Source organism: Molossus molossus, unplaced genomic scaffold (assembly GCF_014108415.1).
Source record: "Molossus molossus isolate mMolMol1 unplaced genomic scaffold, mMolMol1.p scaffold_m16_p_19, whole genome shotgun sequence".
Lineage (NCBI taxonomy): Eukaryota > Metazoa > Chordata > Mammalia > Chiroptera > Molossidae > Molossus > Molossus molossus.
Genome location: NW_023425354.1, coordinates 30,160,232 through 30,180,515, shown reverse-complemented (window position 1 = coordinate 30,180,515; position 20,284 = coordinate 30,160,232). Strand labels below are relative to the sequence as shown.

The 20,284-nt window shown below is 45.4% G+C and overlaps 1 protein-coding gene across 1 annotated transcript; it reads left to right on the top strand.

Moving 5' to 3' along the window:
• Positions 1-3,897: 3,897 nt before the first annotated feature.
• Positions 3,898-19,124, top strand: KRT23 (keratin 23). The gene is made up of 8 exons (XM_036268980.1): positions 3,898-4,334; positions 9,306-9,388; positions 10,051-10,207; positions 13,408-13,569; positions 13,655-13,777; positions 16,389-16,609; positions 17,417-17,448; positions 18,772-19,124. Exons 1-8 carry the CDS (start codon positions 3,939-3,941, stop codon positions 18,864-18,866), a joined length of 1,269 nt encoding a protein of 422 aa, XP_036124873.1. The 5' UTR covers positions 3,898-3,938; the 3' UTR covers positions 18,867-19,124.
• Positions 19,125-20,284: the final 1,160 nt, after the last annotated feature.

Sequence of the window (20,284 nt, the reverse complement as noted above, 5' to 3'; positions counted from 1 at the left end):
CCACAATGAAATATCTCACACCTGTCAGAATGGCTGCCATCAATAAATCAACACACAAGTGTTGGCAAGGGTGTGGAGAAAAGGGGACCCTCGTGCACTGTTGGTGGGGATGCAGATTGGTGCAGCCACTATGGAAAGCAGTATGAAGTTACTTAAAAAATTAAAAATGGAACTGCCTTATGATCCAGCAATTCCACTTCTGGGAATTTATCCGGAGAAGCTCAAAACACTAATTCAAAAGAATATATGCACCCCTATGTTCATTGCAGCATTAGTTACAATAGCCAAGATTTAGAAGCAGCCCAAGTGCCCATCAGTAGATGACTGGATTAAACAGCTATGGTACATTCACACAATGGAATATTACTCAGCTGTAAAAAGGAAGAAAATTTTACCCTTTGAGACAGTATGGATGAACCTTCTGTCATCTTAAAAGTCTTTCTGTCTATGTGTGTTTTTCATTCTTTTTCCCTGTATGTCAGTCAATAATACAAATACTATTTGGAAGCAACTTTAAGTTGACTTGCCTTCCCTTCCCAGTCTGAAATACTATACTGAATACGTCTTAATCTGAACCATCTATCTATTGGCCCCTTTTTCCTGAAAAGACCAAAATATGAGAACATTTTATTGTTACTTGGGTACTGTTTGACAGACTTCGGCACTTATAAAATGTCTGATCTGGCGTCACTGCAGAAACTGTGTTTTATTTCTATAAATGTCTAATCTGTTTATGTAACCCTCCAAGTCATAGGACAATGACATAGCAATTTTGTCTGAAGATCTACTTACTCATCTGTTCTGAAATGTCATTGCACAGTAACAATGTATTTGGGGATTGTTTTGGCCACTCTTCTCTCACTATAAAGAGGAGGGAGCCTAGGGAACACATCAGCGCTGGAACAATGGTCTTTAAAAGGCACAAACACACTGTGCTTCCAGTTGAAGGCAGCTACCTGTGACAGGGCTCCCTGCTGACCCTGATATCCCACGTGCAACGCCATCCATTCGATCACCAACCAACCTCTCCCGCAAAATATCTACTCCCTTCTAACGATAACATCTCAGTTTGCCCGAAGGATGAACCAAACGCGAAGAAGAATGCAGCCTGGCCCTTGCGCACCCTGCGATGGATGTTCACACTTGTGAGGCCGGGCCAGGGTGGACACAACCCCTCCTACCCTGCGTCGAGAACCATCATGTCCACCATCATGGCCGCCACATCTACATAAGTCTCTTTCTCCCATTTGCTCTTTTTATGTCGCCCTTGTTTCCTTCTGTCCGTAGATGTATGTGACTGTGGAACACTTTAAAAGGGCACTCCCCTGCCCTGGCCAGTTTGGCTCAGCGGTTAGAGCATCGGCCTATGGATCAAGGAGTCATGGGTTTGATTCCAGTCAAGGGCATGCACCTTGGTTGCAGTCCGTCTGGACCCTGGTCTGAGTCGTGCGAGAGGCAGCCAGTCAATGTGTCTCTCTCACATTGATGCTCCTCTCCCTCTCTCTCTCTTTCTCTCTCTCTCTCTCCTTCTCTTCCACTCTATCTGAAGATAAATGGAGGATTTTTTAAAAAATAAAAAGGCACTCCCTCCAAGGATCCCCACGGCTTCCTTTAGTCGTATCCACATGTTTCCATCTTGCACAGTGAAATGAGGAGAGTCCAGCGGACTTGGGCACGGTTTCGTTGCCAGGGCGGATGAGCCGAGCTGGGTGTGCTGTGGTCACATCATTTGCAATTAGGAATGATTTTGCCTTTGTGGCTGGCTAGTTCACCCCGGGAGAGGCTTTTTCTACTCTCTGGTTTTACAGCACACATTCCTAAACAGGGCAGGGTGGTGGTGTCGGAGAACCTGAGTTAAAATCATGACTCTAAACAGTTCGTTATTGAGTTAACACACATTGATGAAATGCCTGCAAGAAGCCAGACTTTGGCTAGAAAGGCAGGAGACAGTCCCTGCTTCGGAGAAGCCCCAGCCCATAGGAGCGTCACAAATGCAGTGCAGTTCAGTGAGGAGCACCTGAGGCCTTTCTCGCTGGCACATGTCACCAGTTTGGCTCAAATAAACTCATAAAAGAAATTTTTAACGTGGGAAGTGAAAGGGCCGGGACGGACGCCCAGCTTCCTGGCGATACCAGGCTGTCTGCCCCTCTGGAGGGTCTTGGAATCCAGAAGAGGCGGCTTCCTCACCGAAGGAGCCCCAACTCACGCAGAATTCAGGAAGTGACTGGTGAAGGAAGTCACACCTGAATCACACCTTGAAGGCAGGGGAGCAGGCTTGGGGAGCACACGCAGGGACTTCCTGAGCAGTGGATCCAGCACAGACTAAGGCCTTGAGACCTACAGATTCGCAGACTGAATTGTACACGCAGATGAGCTCTGAATCATTCACCTTCGTGAGCCCCTGATTCTTGATCCGTCAAATGGGCCCAATAACCCTTCCTGGCTACATCAAGAGTTGTGCGAATTAAATAAAGAATATCAGCCCTGCCAGCATGGCTCAGTAGTTGAGTGTCGACCCATGCACCAAGAGGTTGCCCGTTCGATTCCCAGTCAGAGCAGATGCCCAGGTTGTGGGCCTGATCCCCAGTGGGGGGCATGCAGGAGGTGGCCAAACGCTGTTCTCTCTCATCGATGTCTCTATCTCTCTCCCCCTCTCCCTTCCTCTCTCTCTAAAATCAATAAAGAAAAAATAAAAAGAATATCGAAGGGCTATGTAAACTGAGAAGTCCCATTATCACCCTTACGAAAGAGAATGCTGGACAGGACTCTGCCAAGATTCAGCTCAGTGGTCACCGTGCCATGTGACAAAGAATCTGCCCCGGCTTTGCCAGTAACCCACTGTCTGTCCTCTCCCACACCCCACCTCAAAGGCCTCAGTTTTCCTCATCTGTAAAATGAGTGGCTCGAACCAAGGAGTGGGGTCCCTTCTACTACTGCCATTTTATTTCTAAGTCCTCTTTAAATCTAGTTGCCAGTGACCAGCATGTGGCTACCCGCCCCCAGACGATGTCTTTACTCATTCCTAACCTTTACCTCGGCAGACAGAGCATAAGATTCATCAGACATGTTAGACAACCCGTGGCACAGGTCCTGCCTCCCTCTGTCCCCTCTGCGGTCACAGTCGCACAGCACCCCGCCTTTCCGGGGCTCAGCCAGACACGCGGCCCACTGGGGACAGGACGGTACTCCTCCCGGAAGCCGAAGGAAGTCCTGATCGCGGGTCAGGGTTGTTTGGTTTTGAGGTGTGCTGGGGATGAAAGGCACCTTGAAAGTGGAAAGCTCCCTCATTAATTAATTAATTATAATTGAGGGTTTGTTCTTCAGAATGATCCCTTTGAAATTACTTTCCATCCAACAGTCCCTGCCTCGACGGCAGCGGCTCCCGAGAGCATCTCGCAGGAGCAGGTCTGTCCTGGGGCCCGAGACCCCGTTCCTACCTGGCTCTTCCCTGGGAGTCTCCCCACCCTCGCTCTGCAGCTGGGGTTTATTGGAGTAGGGGGGGAGTGTGTGTCTGTGTGTTCAATATCTACTTTTTAAATGAAAATCTATGCTGCACCACATAACCCTTTTGTGGACTTTAAGCTGACCCTTTCAGATACGTGCACAAGGGGAAATCCCAGGGAAAGATTTAAGATACCTGAGACGCACACGCACCTCATGTCAGGGGCCACACCTCCGGGTTACAGCTGGAAGGGAGAACAAACTGGTATATCGATGCGGCTCTAAACACCAGCGTGTGTGAAGGCCCGGGGCGCCTCGGGATTGACCAAGAGGAAACACATGTTGCACAATGATACGATCTTGTTGGTACAGTTGTCAGAGGAGGGAACTCCCACAGCAAAGGGCATAAAACCTTCCAGGGCAGTCTGGGGCGGCTCAGTTCTGCGGTGCCAGGGAGCAGAGCAGAGCCCAGCCCCGCCCCGCACACAGATGGGACCATGAACTCCAACCACAGCTTCAGCCAGATCCCCTCCGGCTCCCTCCCTGGCACTGGGGGCGGCTGGGGCCGGCCTGGGGGCTTCCCCCGGGCTCCCAGCGTCCACGGGGGTGCAGGGGGCGTCCGCGTCTCCCTTTCCTTCACCTCGCCAAGCTGCCTGGCCCCTCGAGGGTTTTGGGGACCTGGAAGAGGCAGCTCCCTCCTAGGAGGAAATGGGAAGGTGATGATGCAGAACCTCAATGAGCGCCTGGCCTCCTACCTGGACAAGGTGCGCGCCCTGGAGGAGGCCAACGTGAGGCTCGAAAGCCGCATCCTGAAGTGGCACCAGCAGAGGGACACTGGCAGTGAACAAGACCATTCGCAGCACGAGGAGAACATCAACAGCCTGCAGGAGCAGGTAAGAGCCGGCAGACATGGAGCTCAAGGGGGCTGCATGTCCAGGGACCCGCGGGAGGAGAAGTCAGTACAAAAGGCAGCTGCCAGGAAAATGGCAGAAGAGCGTAAAGTAATTGTGAACAAGGGTATTTGAGGACGTTTTCTTAGTCTACCTTAAATGTGGACTTTGGAAAGTCTGTTTTATGTATTTAATTGCTGTACATAAGTTGTGTGAAAAAAAATCTAAAAACTCTAAGTCACCCAGCGGCTGTCCAGTGTCGCCACGACCCAGCAGTGGCACCGTGATGATAGGGGCTGGGACTCCTTCCCCCCGTCCAGTGCACGAGGCACAAGGCAGCATCTGCTTTCTCATGACATCGGCTCTGCTCCGCCTCGGAGAACTGACGGTTATCTGGCAAAGAAAGGCTGAGTTACACTGTTTTGGAGATCACATCTGAAAGCCGTCACCCCATGAGCAGGTTCATAACTGACATCCCTGGATAGTTCTTGGGGGTTGCAGAGGTTCTAAGTTTCTAGATGCTAACAGTTCTAAAAAGGCATTTAGCTAGAAAAAGTAATAATAAAATGAGCACGGTTTTTGGAATCTTAAAGTTAGGGTGGGTTATGGAGACGTCTTCAAAAAATAAATAGCTTTGGATCCAAAGATTTTAAAAGCTAAGCTTATACCTTCTGGGACATCTCATAACACTGGCTAGAAGTAGAGGGAATCCAGTCATCTCATTGGTTATTTTTTGAAGATACATAACTTCCCTTTATGTAAAGCAGACCCAGAAAATGTCGGGCAGGATCATGACTTAACCTACCCTAAAAAGGGCATCACAGGTTTCCAATATGTATATAATACTATTTCTCAACACGCAGTCATCCTTGCGTGAACATAGGAAGGACCAATCAAGATAATATAAATCTGTCCTCATAATAAACCCTAATTATGGAATAATCAACCTAATAACTGACTGTGTAATTACCTTAACTATATAGTACATGGTTGTCTTTAGAAAAAAAACAAGGTGACTCAACAAACCTCCCCATATTTTGTTTTCATTAATAAAGTTGCTTTGGTTTTAGAATGGAAAGAAGAGAAGATTTTTGCAAATAGACAGCTTAGAATGCAACTCCCAAAAGAAATGTGAGGTTAGACTTGGTCAAATAATTCATTAGCTGACAGCAGAGAGGAGAAAGGGGAGAGAAAGAAGAGAAACATTTATTGAGCACTTATTATATGCCAGGCATCATGCTGGGTATTTAATACACTTACCAGGGCCATCTCGAAGTTTTCGGCAATGACGGAAACATTTTGTAGCATCTGATTTAATTCTCACAACCATCCTGGAAAAAAACTGAAGCCCAGAAGAGTGACGTGGCAATCCAAAGGCACTCGAAAGAGCCAGAGGTGGGATTCTAACCCAAACTGTTTCCAATGGCCTCCATTTCCACAGAGTATGGTGCTAACTAGCCTACCTCATACAACAATGATACTGTTCACGGAGAAAGATAATGCATTGCATTTGCATTGTTAATTATATAGCGCCTATTTCAGACACATCATTTCATTCTATGAAGCAGGTAGTTTTATCCCCAATATACAGGTGAGCAGACTGAGACCAAGTGGTTGCCTACACTCCTTAGAGCAGAACTGAGAAAAACGAGAGGGGCCCATGAGGAGGAGGGGGCAGCTTGCCGACTGCCCAGGTGGCCCTGGGTTCTGGGTTCTAAGATTAAATAGGGGGCTTCAAATTCCACTCTTTACTGAATTTCTTACTTCAGTTGTTACATTTTCTCCATGTTAGAAGAAAACAGCTCTCTGAAATGGAGGTTGTCTATCTACCCCAATCTCCCGTGTTTTCAGGTAAAAACAGAGACCCGAAGAGGTGCCGCAGGTGCCCAGGGCTAACCCTCCCCAGGCCTTGCTGAATGTTCCCAGTCGATACAGCACTCTACCGGCCCAAGTTGAGGGATTTTTTTTTTCAGTTTAGGGATATTAAATGTTATTCAAAAAGTTTACAAGAAATTGAGTTCAAAAATAAATCCACTCTTTTGAAACACAGAGCTGGACACAGAGGTATATTAGAATCGCTCATAATAGAACTCTACTTGGTTTTGGATTACGATAAAATATTCTATTTTCCTCTCCCGGGTAGGAGATTACACACCCTGGAGCAATGATGCTATACTACTAATACACCGACTAGATTCTTTTAAAAGCATTCACTTGGGGCCCTAGGGGAAATCCAGGTGATTAATTACAACACACAGTGTAAAACCTATGCCTCGTATTCTTTCTCAATCCTCCCCATCCATTCACTACTGCAAAGGGTGTCTCAGAAACGGTGGTTGTATCATAATATTGCATCAAGCAACTCAAGCAGTGGGAAATAGTTTCAGTTTTTAAATGTGCTCTATATCAAGTACATTTCAGAACTCACCACTCAACGGGGGCTTTGCAATGGATAAATTATCCGTTTAACTCATAAAAGATGATATTTTTGTTTCTGTGGAGTCTACAGTGAATGGTTTCTCTAGATGTCAGTCAACACTGTAGAGCACAAGTAAGGCTAACTCTAGGGGTCTCTAGGCCTTTTTTGGATGGAGCTACTTTTTATTTCCCATGAGCTTAGATAATACAAAGAATGAAGTGTCTGGAGGGAAAAGAATTTGGTAAGAAAGTCCCTAAGAAAGCCATAGAGGGAAGACAAAGCAATACCTACAGAATCTTTAGTTAGAGCAAAGGGAGTACTCCTAGTACCATTTGGAATCCCCCAAGGGAAGGAAGAAGTTGCACAGGGGAAGCCAACCTGGTTATCTCCTGCCACAAACAGAGTCTGAGGGTACATCTCAACACATTACTCCTGGGCTGTGCCCAATGCAGACATTGGCTCTCGTTACAAACGTGTTAGATTTTAAAGAAGACAATTTTGACTTAATTGGGTTTCAACTAATTTTTCAGTGTCTACAGTATGCCCAGAAAATGCTAAGGATTTTACAACATTATTTCATCTCTTCTAATCTAATTCTCATAACTCTTTGAGAAGTGGCTATCACAGTTGTTATCATTGCCAGTCTATGAATGAAGAAACTGACACTTGGCCAGCGTACTCAGCTAGCGGTCCAGGTCCACTGGTACCGCCACCTCTGAATCCTGCTATTGTGCATTCATCATACCAAATTCCATGCAGTCAGTGAAGCTTTGAATAGGACCAGATTTGTAAAAGGTGCCTTTGTATTCAAGTATAACTTTGTCCAAAGAAAACCCTTTCCAAATAAAGGAATTATTTGTATAAATACAATGGGACTATCACAGGATTGTCTGGCTCCAAAAAAATTACAGAAGTTTAGAGCTATGACCCCTGAGGTCACCTGCTTCTAGCACAAACTCCTTACTTAGCAGACGATGGAACTGAAGCCCAGGCGATGGAGTGGCTGACCCAAGTTCACGCCAATGATCAGTAATAGGAAGTAAAAGGAAAATCTCCCAGTTCCAAGTTCAGCACAATATTTGGTACAAATGTAGCATTATACTTTTGACATTGAGACATCTCCTACCTAATTTTCCTGAAGACAGTGACATACATCCAATGTGTACTATTTCTCTGATTACAACTACCTAGAAGTATTTATAAATCCTATACATATACACAATTGCTCAGGTAAACACTTTGAACAATATTGTTCTTTTTAAAGTAACAAAGTATATGAACATCTAGTGAAAGTCTTAGACAGAAGGCTTTAACACAATTAAAGTTTATTAAGCTGCTTCATTAGATGGTAACAAATCATTTCATTCCTATTTTAATAGCTACAATTGGGGCATTCTCATCATGAAATAATTGACAAATACATACCTACAAGTTATGTATATGACTACAGTTATTTTGGACAGGATGTAATTATGGTATGTAATGACCCTAATAAAATACATATAAAATTTATTTCAAAAATTAGTATCAGTAATACTATGCTCAGTATCACAGATCACAAACATGAATGCCACCCTGGCTGGTTTGGCTCAATGCCTAGAGCGTTGGCCTGAGGACCAAAGGGTCTCAGGCTCAATGCCCGGTCAAGGGCACATACCTGAGTTGCAGGTTTGATCCCTGACCCCAGTTGGGGTTATGTGGGAAGCAACCAATCAGTGTGTCTCTCTCACATTGATGTTTTGCTCACTTGTTTGCTCTCCCCCCACCCCCTTCCCTTCCACTCTATCTAAAAACCAATAGAAAAATGTCCCAGGGTGAGGATTAACAAAAAGAAAGAAAGACTGCCCAGCCGGTGTGGCTCAGTGGTTGGGCAACAACCCATGCACCAAAAGGTCACCGGTTCCATTCCCGGTCAGGCCCCATGCCCAGGTTGTGGGCCCAATCCCCAGTGGGGGGCATGCAGGAGGCGGCCAATCGATGTTCTCTCTCATCGATGTTTCTATCTCTCTCTCCCTCTCCCTTCCTCTCTATCTAAAATCAATAAAGAAAAAACAACTATTTTTTTAAAAAAAGAAACAAAGGTAGATGAATGTCATCACAAGAAAGATGTTCTTCTAAAATATTATTTTACTTTGGGAGAGCCAAACTAATTTTCACAGTAAGAAAAAGATCAGAACCTAAACCACTTTTAACATCTTCAGTATGAATAAGCTTAAGCAAAACAGTAAGGAACGTATCCAGTGCTGGAAAGGTAGAAGGCACCTTGAACAATCACACTCCTTCCCAGTCCTACGTCATTCTTTCGGCACTGGCATCAGTCACAGCCTGTCAAAACTCCATGAAAAAGACAATGCAGACCATAGCCTTCCTATAGAACCATCTATGCTTTGTGCCTAATAAGTACTCAATAAATGTTTATTGATGTGATTATTCCACGGCCAGAAAGACAAGTCATCTGTACTACCAAATCACATACCCAGGAGACTGGAGGGCAGAAACCCAGCTTTCCTGTGCGGTGTGTTCCACTGGAATGACTGTTGGGGCATATTTTACAGATAGTGGATGGCAAGCTGACCAATGCTCGGGTCATTCTTCTCATTGACAATGCCAGGATGGCAGTGGATGACTTCAACCTCAAGTAAGTTCCTTCTTCAGAGTAGTGTGTGTGTATGTGTGTGTGTGTGTGTGTGTGTGTTGGGGGGGATGTTTGGGTGTTATTTTCTGTTTCTGTTTTGCAGAAGGAAAACTTATCTCACCATTAATCACATGTAAAAATCCTACTGAAGGCATAACAAATAAATACTTGACTGGAATTTAAACAAACCAGCATATAAAACACACTTTTTGTTGTGAGAAAATTTGAATATGAAACAAGAATTAGATGATATTGAAGAGTTTGGTGGGTTTTTTTTAATGTTTTAGGTGAGATAATGTTATTGTGCTTATTTAGAAAACATGTCTTCTTCTTAGAAGATTCATTCTGAAGCATTTATGCTATGTCTACAACTTACTTTAAAATGCAAAAGGGAATATAGATGAAGCAAATGTGGCAAAATGTTAATGGTTGCTAAATCCAGGTGATGGGCACGTGAATTTTATTATTTTATTCTCTCTATTAAAAAAATAATATTGAGTCATCATATAGAAACACATGCATGAAACAGATGTACAAAGAATAAATAGCATGTATTAATTTGCTCCCATTAAACCTGAAAAGTGTGAGAGTCACCTCTAAATGAAGGTGAATCCTTACAAAGACCACACACAGCAGGTGTACTCTTTCCTTCCTTCTAACCAAAGGTATGAAAATGAACATTCCTTCAAGAAAGACTTGGAAGTTGAAGTTGAAAGTCTCCGAAAGACCTTGGATGACCTGACCATTGTCACAACAGACCTGGAACAGGAGGTCGAGGGGTTGAGGAAAGAGCTCATCCTCATGAAGAAGCGCCATGAGCAGGTAGGACTCCCCAGGAATCACCGCACAGCTCTCAATTTGCACAATTTAAATGGTTTGATGGCTGCAGAAGAAACTACCATTTATATGCCAGTTCTATTGTCCTTCAGCCTAAATAATCATAAGAAACCATATAAACATCTAATTTTTCCTATTCCAAGGTTATCTACTCAATGTCAAATACAACAGCTAAAATACAATCACAATTAACAATAGATGGGGCAACAATTTTAATATGCAATGTTTACCTGGATTTGTTTGTTAATATAATACTGTAGGAGTAAATGTGTGAGACTGAACTTCCTTCGTTGACTCAACGTGCAGCAAATGGAGGAGCAATAGAATAAAGGGAATCTGCTACTAAACAAGCTATGTATGACTAGAGGCAAAAATTAAGAATCCTAATTCCCAGAAACATTTAAATGACTTTTGAAAAGTTACCATCCATCTAAAATCCCTGAGATGTTGATAAAATGACAGAAAAACAATCCCTATTTTAGGCAAACAAAATTGATTATGAATATCAACGCTGTTTAGACAATGACTATTAATTAAACCTTTCCTGTGACTTCTTGGTTTTCAAGCTATTCAATGGGTGTCAGCCCTACAGAATTCCAATGCACTGATGAGATTTTAAAAGCCTCTACACCTTTTGGCTTTGGGCTACTGAACTGCTACCCAAAAGCTTTGGTCTATACCCTGAAATGTTCAGTTGCTTAGTTTTGGTATTGCTTCACCCATGAGCATTTGCTGAAGAGTACTTTACACACTGTGTAAGCATAATTCTTGCTGAAATATTTTCAACCAGGGATTAAGTCAGTAATTATAAAGGCCATTCAATGACCTGTATGGTGCTACTCCTTATTTTATAAAAGTATAAGAGGGACTTCCGGTCAAGATGGCAGCGCAGGTACATGCGGTATCGCGTCCTCCCACAACCACATCAAAGTTACAACTAAACTACAGAACAACCATCATTCAAAACCACCTGAAATCAAGCTGAATGGAAGCCCTACAACTACAGAATTAAAGCAGCAGCCACATCCAGACTGGTAGGAGGGGCGGACGGGCTGGTCCCATACCCACGTGTGGTGGATAAAAATCAGGAGGACACCTCGGCTGGGAAGGTCCTCCCTGAGGACTGATGGGTCCCCGTCCCACACCAGGTGCCCCGCTCAGGGTTCCAGTGCCAGGAAGAGAATCCCCATAACTTCTGGCTGGAAAAACCAGCGGGAACTGAGGCTCAGGGAGGCTGAGGCGGCTGGAGCCCCAGGCAGCTCCTTAAAGGGCCTGTGCACGGACTTATCGGACTCTCTCCCTCTAAGCTTGGAGGGGAGGCAGCTCGAGGGGCGCCAGAGACATACAGGGAAGAACTGAGCTGTTTGGCATTGGAGCGAGGGCTGGAGAGAGGGCTGGAGAGGGGGCTTTCTCTGGGACAAACGTGCTGTCAGAGGCCTTTGTTTTTTTGGTGAGCCCTTCCCTGGGGCGGCAGACAGTCGCCATATCTGGGACTCCAGCAACCTGGCTCACACTGGTCGCCCCGCCCTAGTGATTCCCTGAGGCCCTGCCCCACCCAACTTCCAAGCCCACCCAAGCTGTTGCCAGTTGCTTAACCATAGGATTGGCCTGTCTTGAATCCTGCTTCAGGTTTTCCTAAATTCTTTCAAACAAGCAGCATCTGGTCTCAGCTAGCCCCATACCTCTCATTAAGTAATACATAGAAACAAACACAGGGAGGCAGCCAAAATGAGGAGACAAAGAAACAGGTCCCAATGAAAGAACAAAAAATATCTCCAGGAAAAAAATATAAGCAAAATGGAGATGAGCAATCTAACAGATGCTGAGTTCAAAATACTGCTTATAAGGATGCTCAATTAGTGAGGGCTAACTTAGTGAGGGCCTCAAGAGCATCAAAAGGACCAGTCAGAAATGAAGGAGGCACTAACTGAAATAAAGAATAATTTACACAGATTCAATAGTAGAGTACGTAAAGCCAAGAAGCAAACCATAAGTTTGGAATATAAAGAAGCAAAAAACACCCAATCAGAACAGCAAAAAGAAAAAAAAATCCCCAAAAATGAGGATAGTGTAAGGAGCCTCTGGGACAACTTCAAGTGTACCAACATTCGCATCTTGGAGGTGCCAGAAGGAGAAGAGAGAGAACAAGAAATCGAAAACCTATTTGAAACAATAATGGTACAAAACTTCCCTAACTTGGTGATGGAAACAGATATACAAGTCCAGGAAGCACAGAGAGCCCCAAACAACATGAACCCCTAAGAGACCCACACCAACACACATCATCATCAAAATGCAAAAGGTTCAAGACAAAGAGAGAATCTTAAAAGCAGCAAGAGAAAAGCAGTTCGTTACTTACGAGGGAGTTCCCATAAGATTGTCAGCTGATTACTCAAAAGAAACTTCGCAGGCCAAGAAGGGAGTGGCAAGAAATATTCAGAGTGATGAAAAGTAAGAACCTACAACCAAGATGACTCTATCCCGCAAAGCTGTCATTTAGAATTGATGGCCATATAAAGAGTTTCCCAGACAAGAAAAAGTTAAAGGAGTTCATCACCACCAAACCGTTATTATATGAAATGTTGAAGGGTCTTTTTGAAGAAAAAGATAAAATATATGAACAAACAAAATGGCAGTGAATACATATCTATCGACAATGGAATCTACAAACAAAATGAACAGGCAGAACAGAAGCATTCTCATAGATACAGAGAACATTTTGTTGTTTGCCAGATGGGAGGGGGTGTTGCAGGAATGGGTGAAAAAGGTGAAGGGGTTAAGAAGAACAAATTGGTTGCTAGACTGACAAACCTCAAAGAGAAGGGGGTTGTGGGGTGGAAAGAAATAAACCAAAGAACTTACATGCATAACCAGTAGACACAGACAACAGTGTGGGAAAAGGCAGGAGGGGGACAGGAGTGGGGAGGAGGGGGTCAATGGGGGAAAAATGAGGAACATCTGTAATACATTCAACAATAAAGATAATAAATAAATAAAAATAATATAAGAGGAAAGATTCGTATGTTTTGTCATCAATAACTAATATCTGAGAAGCCAAACCAAATCCATGAAACAGCAGCAACCACATGGGCTGGATTTTTTAAAGATCCATTCACTGCTGCCAACCTACACACTTCCTTCTGATTGTCACAGCCAATTCATTTTCTTTCTCTGTTATTAAACAGGAAATGGAGGAACAGCATGTGCCAAATGACTTCAAGGTCAATGTGAAGGTGGATACAACCCCAGGGGAAGATCTGATTAAGATCCTGGAGGATATGAGGCAGGAATACGAGTTAATGATAAAAAAGAAGCATAGAGACTTGGATGCTTGGTATAGAGAGCAGGTAAAGGAAAGGTGCCCAAACTCCCCAAAGGTTCCACTTCCATGAGGCCAGTGCCAACGCCTCTGCTCTCTGCTTGATCTCACAGTCAGCAGCCATGGCCCGGGAGACAGCCAGCCCTACCGCTGTGCCGAGCAACCAAAGTAACGTCCACGAGCTGAAGCGCACGTTCCAGGCCCTGGAAATTGACCTGCAGTCTCAGCACAACAGGGTGAGTCTGAGCTGGGGAAATCCTGCGTTGGGTATCACCTCCTCCACAAATCCTTCTGTCCCCTCCCTTGGGCCCAGCTCCATTGGGACAGCTTTCACGCCCCGCTTTCCATCCAAATTGTTCTTGACGAGAACGACAAGAGCTGTCATTTTTGCAATGTCCGCCTTGTACCAGCTGGTGTGCTGAGGAGTTCATTCTACTAAATGTCACCCATCCTCACATTAACCTTCCCAGGTTGGGCTTATTGTCCCCACTTCAGAGAGGAGGAAACCAAGATCCAAAGAGTTAAGTAAACTGGCCGAGGTCACACAGCTCAGGGTCAGTGGTGAAGCTATGCAATGTTTCGGGAGTGGGGCAGCTCTAGACCCCCATGATCTCTGTCAGGGCTCTCCCCACTTACAACCCGACTGTCCCCCACAAATCCTAATAAAAAGACATTCTGGGCCTGGCTGACTCCAAAGTACTGCTCTATGCATTAGGCCTGTCTTCTTGTTCAGCAAACTTAAGTTCTTGTGTCCCAGTAACCTTTATGTCTTCACAGTATTTAGTCAAATGCTATGGATCAGTGTCATAAACATTCAAAATTCATTACAGAAAATCGATCTAAATCTCCTTCTCAGTCATCATTATCATTACTGGCTGCTCCTCTGCCCTTGATCTTGGGGAGAAATTATTAGTTCGTTGTGTTGCAGGCGCACATGGTAAATTACTGCTGTGTTTCAGGAATCAGTGATGGTGAACAGACATTTACAATCTGCACTGTCAAGGTGATCACAATGCACCCAGAAACAATGTTGCAGCTTTCAGAACATTTTACTACAGAGTATTCCACCTCAACCCTGCAAGCCAGCCAGTCATTAACACCTGTTTCCATGCATTCTGCTGTCTGACACCATTCTATGTGCTGAGGATTCAATAACAAGTGATTTTATATTCTAGTGGGATAATAACCAATAAATGTACAAATCATCAAAATATGTAACACGTTAGGTGGAGAAAAGGGCTGCAAACAAATGAAGCATGGGAGAGAGGTGAGAGCTGCCATGGCCACCGTGGCACGGGGAGGGTTTTACTGTTGAGGTGACAGTTAAGCAAAAACTTTAGAGTGGTGAGGAGGTACATTATGTATCAGGGGACGAGGGGTGGGGGTTCCAGGCGGAGGGAACAGCCAATGCAAAAGCTGCGAGGCACAGGTGTGTCCGATGGGTTGGAGGCGCAACAGGGAAGCAAGTGTGGCTGAAAAACAAGTGACAAGGGGAAGAAGAGAGGAGAGAAGAGGAGAGGAGGGGAGGGAACGAGAGAAAAGGCCATGGGGTAAAGTGGAGCCAGACCATGTAGCCTTGACCCTTAGAGGGAGGTCAAGGAGAATGTGGAACAGCAGGTATAGATAGTTCTCGAAGGAGTTTCACGGCAGGTGAAGGAGAGCAGAGACACTGGATGCCAGCCAAAGGTAGACATGGGCTCAAGAGAGAATCATTATAAGGTGGAAGAAATGAGTCCACTTGAAAGCTGGTGGGAGTAACCCAGCAGAGAGGAGCACGCCGATGATGCAGGAAGGCGGGCCATCGCCGAGGTGCCTGGAGCACAGACGGCGTGCGGACCAGGAGGGACGGGAGCACCCGGGCCCTGATCCGGTGCGTGGGTGCAAGTGTCGGTGGGGTTTGTGGGCATTTTCTCCTCGTTGCTTTCATTTCCTCCGTGACGCAGGAAGCTTGGGCTGAAAGAAAGGATGGGAGGGAAGGAGGTTTGAGGACAGAGAAGAATTCTCCTCTGGGAGAACAGGAGTGACTAGACCAGGGACATGTGGTTTAGTGACCAGGAAGCATAAGGGGCTGAGCGGCAGCAGCCACAGGGTGCCCAGCGCTGTTATGAGCTCCTCCCTGAGGTGAGAGTTACGTGCTCCTGAAGAGCAGGTGGAAACCCAAACACACAGGGACTTGAACTCGCTTCTCTGCATCCTAGCCCAGCAAGTTCATTTCGCAGCTTTTAGACACTCCTCAGTGATGACAGCTTGTCACCATAATCAAAAGGCATTGTTGTGACCAGGGTTGCCAGATTCGCCAAATTAAAATATAGGACACCCCGTTAAATTTTACTTTCAGACAAATAATAGAGTGGTTTTGGTATAAGTATGTCCCATGCACTGTTGGGGTAATAGTTAGGGCATACTTATACTAAAAAATTCCCCGTTGCACATCTTTAATGCAAATGTAATAGGCGCCCTCCCTTTTATCTGGCATCCCTCCTGGCACCTTTCCACCTGGCCAGAGACAAACGTCAGCATGAGGAGGTAAGAATCGATCAGGGCAGGTCGCTTACGCCCAATCCCCAGTGAATAGGATGAACAGTAAAGGCTACAGGGCAGCAGAGTTGCCAAGACGCCCTGACACAACGGTTTCCGGCCCAGAAAACGGGCTTTAAAAGTGCAGAGTCTGCTCGACTCCTGGCTGCCCAAGTCCCAACCCTGAGTCAGCCGGCTGCTCGCCTCACCCCCAGCAGCCGAGACACCTCGCAGCGAGGTGGACGTCTTCTACTTGCTCAGCAAGCTCACGTCACTGAATCCATCCAGCCGTCAGCCCGCCGATGTTAGAACTGCCATTTCCTCTTCCAGAAATCCGCTCTGGAAAACATGCTGTCGGAGACCCGGTCTCGGCACTCCCGCCAGCTCCAGGACATGCAGCAGCTCATCTCCCACTACGAGGAGGAACTGCTGCAGCTGCGCCACGACCTGGAGTGGCAGAACCGCGAGTACAAGGTCCTTCTGGGCATCAAAACCCACCTGGAGAAGGAGATCTCCACCTACCGCCAGCTCCTGGAGGGAGAGAGCCCAGGGTAAGGCGAGGCTGGCGGGGAGGACGCCAGGGGCACCGCAGGCGAGGGTACACTCACGTACCTTGCGGTTCTCTTAGCCAGCGTCCCTCTAGAGCACGAAGGGTTATGTTGAATTCCTCCTGAAGATACTCAGGACGGTTGTATTCCATTAAGCAGCAAGTGTGAATGATCAGGGATTATTCCCAAGACACTGAGATTTGAGTCAGCAGCTGAAATGAATCTATTAAAATCTCTAGAAAGAAACAATCAAGAAGGTACGGCTCTAGTGTTAGCCAATGGGAGCGCACACAATTCGGGCTCCAGAAAAAAGGAAGATTGGGGGAATCATTTAGTCTAATAGCAGGAAGAGATGCGTAGAGATTGAGGTCTCTAGATGTTCAATCTGTTCTTTCTGACTACCTCCAGAAATAATAATAGCTGTCCACAAAAAGGGCACATACGTTCTACGACCTAAGAGAAAGGGCTGGTAAGTTTTTGAAAAGTACATAAAGTTATTGAGAAGCCCAAGGGTTCCGGGCTGCAGACCCAGACCCTGGGAAGGATCCTGATGAAGGCAAAGCCTGCAGGTGGCTACAAGGACAGAAGGCGCATGGGACGTCTCTGTCCCCAGGGTAGTGGAAGGCGGTACTCGCTGCCTTCTGGGTCCAGGAGGTTCCCCCATGAACGCGTGACCTTGAGACCAGCTCAGACAATTACCCTCATTAAAGAGGTACGATTTACAAGCAGGCAAAGAAACTCATTCAACATGAGACTATTTATGATTATTGATAATACTAAAATGAGCTTTAACATTTATCACTTTTATAGGACAGCAGAGGAATCTAAGCTGAGCGTGAAAGGTAAAAAAAAATTCTTTCGTTGTTTGAATCTTCTTAAAAACTAAATCAGCATATTTATCCATTCTGTAGTATTCATAATCTTTCATGGACTCCCAAATGTCCTAGGTTCAATTTTTCTTTTACTCCCAAATGGCCAGGAATGTTTAATTAAATGGACACATTGAATATCACAGAACAAAGTGAGCTCTCAACATTGTCCTCAACAATATATATGGAAGCTCTTTGCAAGTAGTAAAGTAGATAAAAATAATCATTCATGTTATTATATCTCTATCAAGTGATGGAATCTGTTTACTAAAGTCCTAGGAAAATACAAGAAAATGGCTTCACGTAGTTTCCCAAACCATATTCTGTTGAACACAGTGTCCCATGAGACTTGAATCGTGTATTATGAGAGACGTGTGCTGTGACCAGATGGGGTTTATCCTCTTTGTGAAGAGCCACGCTGTGTTTCGTATGTTAAAGCTGAAACAATGTTGGGAAGGCGCTTTTCGGGGAAGAAAAGGAACGAGAAAGGTTATGAACAACAAAAGTTCCATTTTTTTTAACCTGGTGTTCCCAAACATCTTTGACCTGGGAACTCTACTTTCTCAGATTGCCTTTAACATCTCACAGAAAAATTCCAAGAGACAAGTCTGGCACTTTCTGATCAGTTTGTGGAAATAATGTCCTCAGGCATTAGGGATTCAGAGAACCCGAGTTCGGGTAACCATCACCAGACGGCTGGTCTAACTGCTGCCCGTCTGCAGCCTCTCCTTACCCATCCCCAGGGATGCAGAACCCACTGCTTGGTGGGGTGGGCCAATCTATTGTTGGAGAGGTTCTCCCTGTATCTCTGTTAATGGTTTCCCTTCTTCCCTCTGGTTTAGAATCAATTTATTGATGTGTCAAAAAGCACTTATTCAAATAAATCATACCTTTGAACACTGCGACCAAAATAAACATCCCTGGCTTCTTGCCACCCCTCACATGGTATGCTTGCTAGATCTGAAAACGGGGTGCCCAGAATGGCATTTAGTACTCTGTACACTCACGGAATCTGTGGTGCAAGTGCTACAAAGCCCACGGAGCAGAAAGGACTCCTGGAATGCTTGTGGCCAGTGACCAGATTCCCTATCAGGCAGACCGAGGATGAAGGTCTTGACTGTCCAGACACCCCCACTTCCTGGAGGGTGGGAAGCATAACCTTTTCACTGCAGCAGAGACTGTCATACTGCTTAGTGGTCATTTCAGAAGGCACAGAGAGCCTTAGGGTGCTGCAAACAGTACAGATCAGATGTGGGGGGAGCGTGGCAGTGACCTCTTCGTTGCTCTTTTCCCCAGCGTCTGCAGCTCCAAAGATCATAGCCATCACACAGGAGAGCGTCAATGGAAGAGTAATTTATTCTCAAGTGAATGAGATCCAAAAGCATGCGTGAGGCTAATACACGCTTCTGCCTGTTGTAGAAACTATTTTTCTGCCGGGGAAAGGCCTTCCTTGCCCAGACACAAATGGGTGAGTCCTAAGAGGTATCCTTAGGGTTATCACACTCAGCAATGTATTTTTCTCTGTAACAATGTCATCAGACATTCCACAATGATCTTAATCTACTGCTGTATTTTTGCATCAGAGTATGAATTCATGAGCTTAAAGCTCTACTTTCTTTGTATCTGTTTTGTAACCAATAAACCTCCATAGCAGATGCGTTGTCTTTTTTTTATATCAAAGGCAAGGTAAGGCCGCAAGGTCTCCTCCTAACCACGGATACTCAGAGCATTGTCCATAAAAGATCCAGGGACTTGAATGCTCTGATCGTGTCCACAGCAGCCAAACAGGGGGTAGAATTGTCCTGCAGTCAGGCAGCTTAGGGACGAGACGTGGCTCACGAGCCTCTGCAGACTTCTGCCAGCAGGAAGGGGGAAACAGAGCAGAGGAGGGCCAGAAAGCCTCACTAAGAATGGGAGGTGACCAGAAATTATTTTATCTCACATAAATACTATTAGTTAATCGATTAATTAATTAACTTAAAAGTTTAAGGACCTCCCAGTAGGTGTGGCTCAGTGGTTGAGCGTCGACCCATGCACCAAGAGGTCATCGGTCGATTCCCAGTCAGGGCACATGCCCAGGTTGTGGGCCCGATCCCCAGTGGGCGGCATGCAGGAAGTGGCCAATTGATGTTCTCTCTCATTGATGTTTCTCTCTTTCTCACCCCCTCCCTTCCTCTCTCTCTAAAAAAAAATCAATAAAGAAAAAATATTTTTAATAAAAAAATAAATTTTTTTAAAAAAGTCTTAAGGGCTTAAAAGAGAGTTAACACTAGAGAAGGAAATTCAGAAAATAAAAATTCTTATTACAGATAGATACTAAGACCCTAAAAGGGGACGTGACTTGTCCAATATCCGAATTCCAGACACCAGCATCCAGAGTACTATGCCGAGGTGTAGTAGGGGACTGTGACCTCTGTCCTCTGAAGAAGGTGTCATTTTCTCACGCCGTAGCTGTGTGAGTCATTGTTCCAAGGCTGGCACAGAGGACCACGGCTGGGGAAAAGGAAGCTAGAAATCCACCAAGACATCATCAGGATGCCGGGCGCGGAATTACACAACAGTAACACTTTAAGGGGCCATGGCACCGGCTAGTCAAACTCCCCCACTTTACAAACAAGTGGAGGCCCAGAGCAAGAAGGACGCTCACCCACACACTCCCTGGGGTGGCGGCCGGGTCTGGATCCTGCTCTGCTGGCTCTGTTGACAGCTGTTAAACTGAAAGTGGTGTAGTTGAGTTCTGCTGCCGTCTAACACGCTGACAGTGTCCCCTGTGGTTTGTGTTTCTATGTTGTAATACTCTTTGGGAAAG